General features: G+C 34.3%; 1 protein-coding gene across 1 annotated transcript; it reads left to right on the top strand.

Annotated features, from left to right (window-relative positions):
* The first annotated feature begins 2,342 nt into the window (after positions 1-2,342).
* LOC124091204 (lathosterol oxidase-like) lies at positions 2,343-3,851 on the top strand. The gene is given in 1 exon segment (XM_046442169.2): positions 2,343-3,851. A coding segment is annotated over 1 exon segment (900 nt). The 5' UTR covers positions 2,343-2,501; the 3' UTR covers positions 3,402-3,851.
* Positions 3,852-4,605: the final 754 nt, after the last annotated feature.

Consider the following 4,605-nt stretch of genomic DNA (forward strand, 5'->3'; position numbering starts at 1 on the left):
TCAGATTTGGAGGACAAAAATTCCATTCATAGTTTTTGTTTTTACTCTTCACTTTCTTACATTAGCCATGTCGAATTAATTATCAATTTCTGATAATTATCACAAATGATGATGCATATTGACTGGGTGGAAAACATCTGTTTTTCATATATTATCATTATGTCAACAATATTAAAAAAACAAAGGAACAAATAACCAAACCGTTAAACAGGTTAAGCATTGAGCTAAAAGTTCTACACATAATAAATGGCAATGTAAAGATCTGAATCACGTTCTCACTGACTAGAACAATCTTGTAGGTATAATTCCCAAACTCTTTCATGACCTTTTTCCTGTAGCTATCCCCAAAATCATAATTTGACTTAATTGTACTCCACCTCAAATTTCAAGCCACCGTCCTGTCTTACCTGGAGTCAGACAATAATTTCAAACCAGTTCTATTTCCCTACTTGTGCCTTGCAAAGTAGGGAAGCAAATTATGGCATGAGACAGCCTGAGGTCTACTCTCATGTCCATAATTTCATAACCACGACTTAGAGACAAGTTACTCAATCTCTTTATGCCTCAGTTTCTTCAACTATAGAGTGATACTGTAAAATCTATTATGTTTCTTTTAATGAGTTAATTAACAATGTCATTTAAAAAATGACAAAACTGAATTTTCAGTAAATGCCCTTAATAATGATGATTGCTATATCAATAATATAAATAAAATATAATATTTTTTCTTTATTTGTAGATATAGTTAAATTCTAAAAGTCACGTAAGAGTATGATCTTTCTGTATATGGTATAATAGATGTTAACATTTCCAGGCTTACCCTTAGCACAGAGTGAGGACAGAGATGCTTCAATGCAGTGTGTTCTCAAAATAAATTAATTAATTAAATGGATGGAGATAGATATATAGATAGATAGATTATTAAACAGAAAATTCAATAAAATGCCCATGAAAAAACACACTATCTACTATGTCAAGAGTGATCTTCCTGGGTAGTTTATCCTGTTCTTTCAAAATAGTTACCAATTCCAGTCTGAGAGACATGCTTTTTTCATACATAGATTGTAAGATCTTGGAGTAGGGTATACTCATTTACAAAAGTATGTACTATAGGTAAATCTGATAATAAGACTTTATCTCCTCTGGGACATTCTTGAAGTAGAAGATCTAACAATCTAAGAAATTACAATTTCACAATATAACGATGGTCAAAAAACCTCTAATGTGTGCTTCACAAGAAACATGTTCTATTCTCACACAACCCCAAAATCCAATGTCCAAAACTAGAGCAAGGCAAATTTTCTTCACTTTATTTATCAGAACACTAATAAATAATTCTTCACTTTATTTATCAGGGATCTGTATAGGGAAAGCAAATAAGCCCTGCAATGAAGTTTATTCTTTTACACTCCATCATCTTTTCTTTCCAGGAGCCACAAATGTAGACATCTAGCAAAAATGTCCTGGTGAGCTGCTTTGACAACTGCACTTTCCTTTCTGCACTGAATGGGTTGGTTTTTGTCCCTCAGCAAACTTAATGTCAAGGCCAGCTTGCCTATGCACAAGGCATTGCAACTCCATCTCTGTGTTAGCAGAAGTTCTAGGAGGGATGTCATGTTATCTGAAGATGCTGGCCATTTCCTTATTCTGTATGATACTTGAGGATATGGATCCCTAGTGAGGTTTTGTTGTTGTTGTTGTTTTGTTTTGTTTTTGTTTTTGTTTTAGGAGACTTGAGTAGTCATTAGATCCTGGACTCTCTTTTGTACAGCATCCTTACTTGCAGTGCTCTGAGGACCCAATTCCTTTGTAGTAATCATCATCTGAGTCCAGGCTGCAATCTTAGAAAAAATAGTACTATCTCTGGGGATAAAGCAGGTAAATTTGAAGAATTAATTTACCTCTTGTAACTTCCTCTCAAAGAGGAGGGTGGAACTAGAAAGTAATGCTACTATAGGAACTCTAAATTTCATTATTAATAACATTTCTTTGACATCTGTAAAGACAATCCTAAACTGAATTTCTATGACTAAATAGTAATTCTAACATAAATGCAATTCTATGTATTATGTATAATTTCTCTAGGCCTTTTTCCTGAATATATTACTCATTTAATGTAATATATACATTTTTATTGCTGGCAAAACTCTTTTAACTTCATATGTAAGGATCAGAAAATAGGAGAAGTGATGGAGGTTTTGATGATAGATGAGTCACTGAAGACAAAGAAACGCCTTGGAGAACAATTGGACCTGAAGTCTAGCAACCTTAGTATCCTGCCTCAATTTCTTAGGAAGTCTCTACAAATTTTTTTGTCTTAAAAATGACAATACTAGAGAGTCCGCTTACCGACGCTGGCCCGCCGCGGCATCCTGGAAGCGGCGGCGGCTGGAGCAGTGTGGACTCTCCAGGTTCAGCACTCATTTGATGACAACTCCTGACTCCAACTGATTGAGGTTCCTGTTGTGTCTTAGTGCACTGTTTCGCTTGCTGGGGCTAAGATGGACCTTGTTCTCAGTGCCGCAGATTATTATTTTTTTACACCATACGTATATCCAGCCACATGGCCAGAGGATGACATCTTCTGACAAACTATTAGTCTCCTAATTGTGACAAATCTTGGCGCTTATATCCTTTATTTCTTCTGTGCCACATTGAGCTATTATTTTGTGTATGATCATTCATTAATGAAGCATCCACAGTTTTTAAAGAATCAAGTGTATCGAGAGATTAAGTTCACTGTCCAGTCATTACCCTGGATAAGTATCCCCACTGTTGCATTGTTCCTGCTAGAGTTGAGAGGTTACAGCAAATTATATGACAACATAGGAGAGTTTCCAAGTGGTTGGTTTCACCTTATTGTCAGTGTCATCTCCTTCCTCTTTTTCACTGATATGCTGATCTACTGGATTCACAGAGGCCTTCATCATAGACTTGTATACAAGCGTATCCATAAACCTCATCACATTTGGAAGATACCCACTCCATTTGCAAGTCATGCTTTTCACCCAGGGGATGGCTTCCTTCAGAGTCTACCTTACCATATATACCCTTTTATCTTTCCGTTACACAAAGTGGTTTACTTAGGTTTGTACATCTTGGTTAATATCTGGACCATTTCCATTCATGATGGTGATTTTCGTGTCCCCCAGATTTTAAAGCCATTTATTAATGGCTCAGCACATCATACAGACCACCACATGTTCTTTGACTATAACTATGGACAGTACTTCACACTTTGGGATAGAATTGGAGGTTCATTCAAAAACCCTTCCTCCTTTGAGGGGAAAGGACCACTTAGTTATGTGAAGAAGATGGCAGAAGAAAAATGCAACAGCTTTACAGAAAATGGTTGTAAAAATGAAAAATTATGCAATGGAAGATTTACAAAGACTAAGTAATTATTGCCCAATTATTCTTAAATATTTTTAATAAGGAAAAATAATCTACACACAGCCAAGATACACAGCAAGTAATTGGTATCATTTGAAAATCAGCATTGTGTGTTCGGCTAAGGAATGGTGACAAAGTAGGTCAAGGAAAGATGGTGTGACCATCAAGATTAGAGTCTCATGCTTAAAATGCCAGCTGCTGGCCCAGGGGTCAATTTTTGTCTTTCCAGCCAGCAGATCTATAGTTTGATTAGCCTAAAGAACAATTCTAAATAAGATAGAAAATATACTACTAAGGGGAATAGGCTATATCCTTTTGCCTTAATCCACCTGTATTCATTAAGAAAAATTCATTGTGCTTAATAATACCAAGACTAAGCACCATAACCAAAAAATACTAATATAAAGATGGTTCCTTGTTCCAGGAATGGTTAAGTCTTCAGTGTTGGTATGATAATGAATATTATCATATGATGAATATTCATAGGACTTTGTTCAAGTGGAAATGTCAGTGTGAAAAAGAAAATTTGATATATTAGATAGCTATGTCAATAATTTAATGGCAGATATAATAAAATAATTATCTTCCTATACATAGGAGCCTCATTTTCTGGGACACTGTCAAATAGTCCATTTTACTGATGAATAAAAAAGTGGAAATTTTTTAAAAAATCAATTCTACCATGATTTAATCCAGATATGGGATTATTTAGCTAGAGATGTTGATGCTTCTCATTTAAAAACATTATTTAATAAGTATAAAAAATGGAATCTGAATATAGTTAGAGAAATTTGATTCCAAAGTAATATATTTGGCACTACTGATTTTTTAAAATAAAATTTATGCACTGCACTTTTGATATGTTTCAAAGTTACAAATCCATCATTGTTTATAAAAGGAAGTAATTGCCAAATATTTAGGTCTTCTTCTGAAGATTTGTTTTGAAATCTGATTCTCCTATTTCTCTACTTTTCCCCATTGCCTCTGCAAAAAGGCTTAACAAATACTTTCATAAAGAAATGTGTGTATTGTAACATAAATATATTGGAAAAACATGTTTTGTAAAGGCATTCTACTGTTTATCAATCAATAAAAGTTGATCATCCTGTTAAAAATAAAATGACAATACTAAGCGAGATCCTCTTGGCCTATTCTGGAATTTCCAAGGGAAAAATTTGGATATGTTCAATAAACACAGTATTTATTGTGATA

This window comes from Marmota monax, unplaced genomic scaffold (genome assembly GCF_021218885.2).
Source record: "Marmota monax isolate L192 unplaced genomic scaffold, Marmota_monax_Labrador192_F-V1.1 WCK01_AAM20220418_F8-fsc00068, whole genome shotgun sequence".
In the NCBI taxonomy this organism is placed as follows: domain Eukaryota; kingdom Metazoa; phylum Chordata; class Mammalia; order Rodentia; family Sciuridae; genus Marmota; species Marmota monax.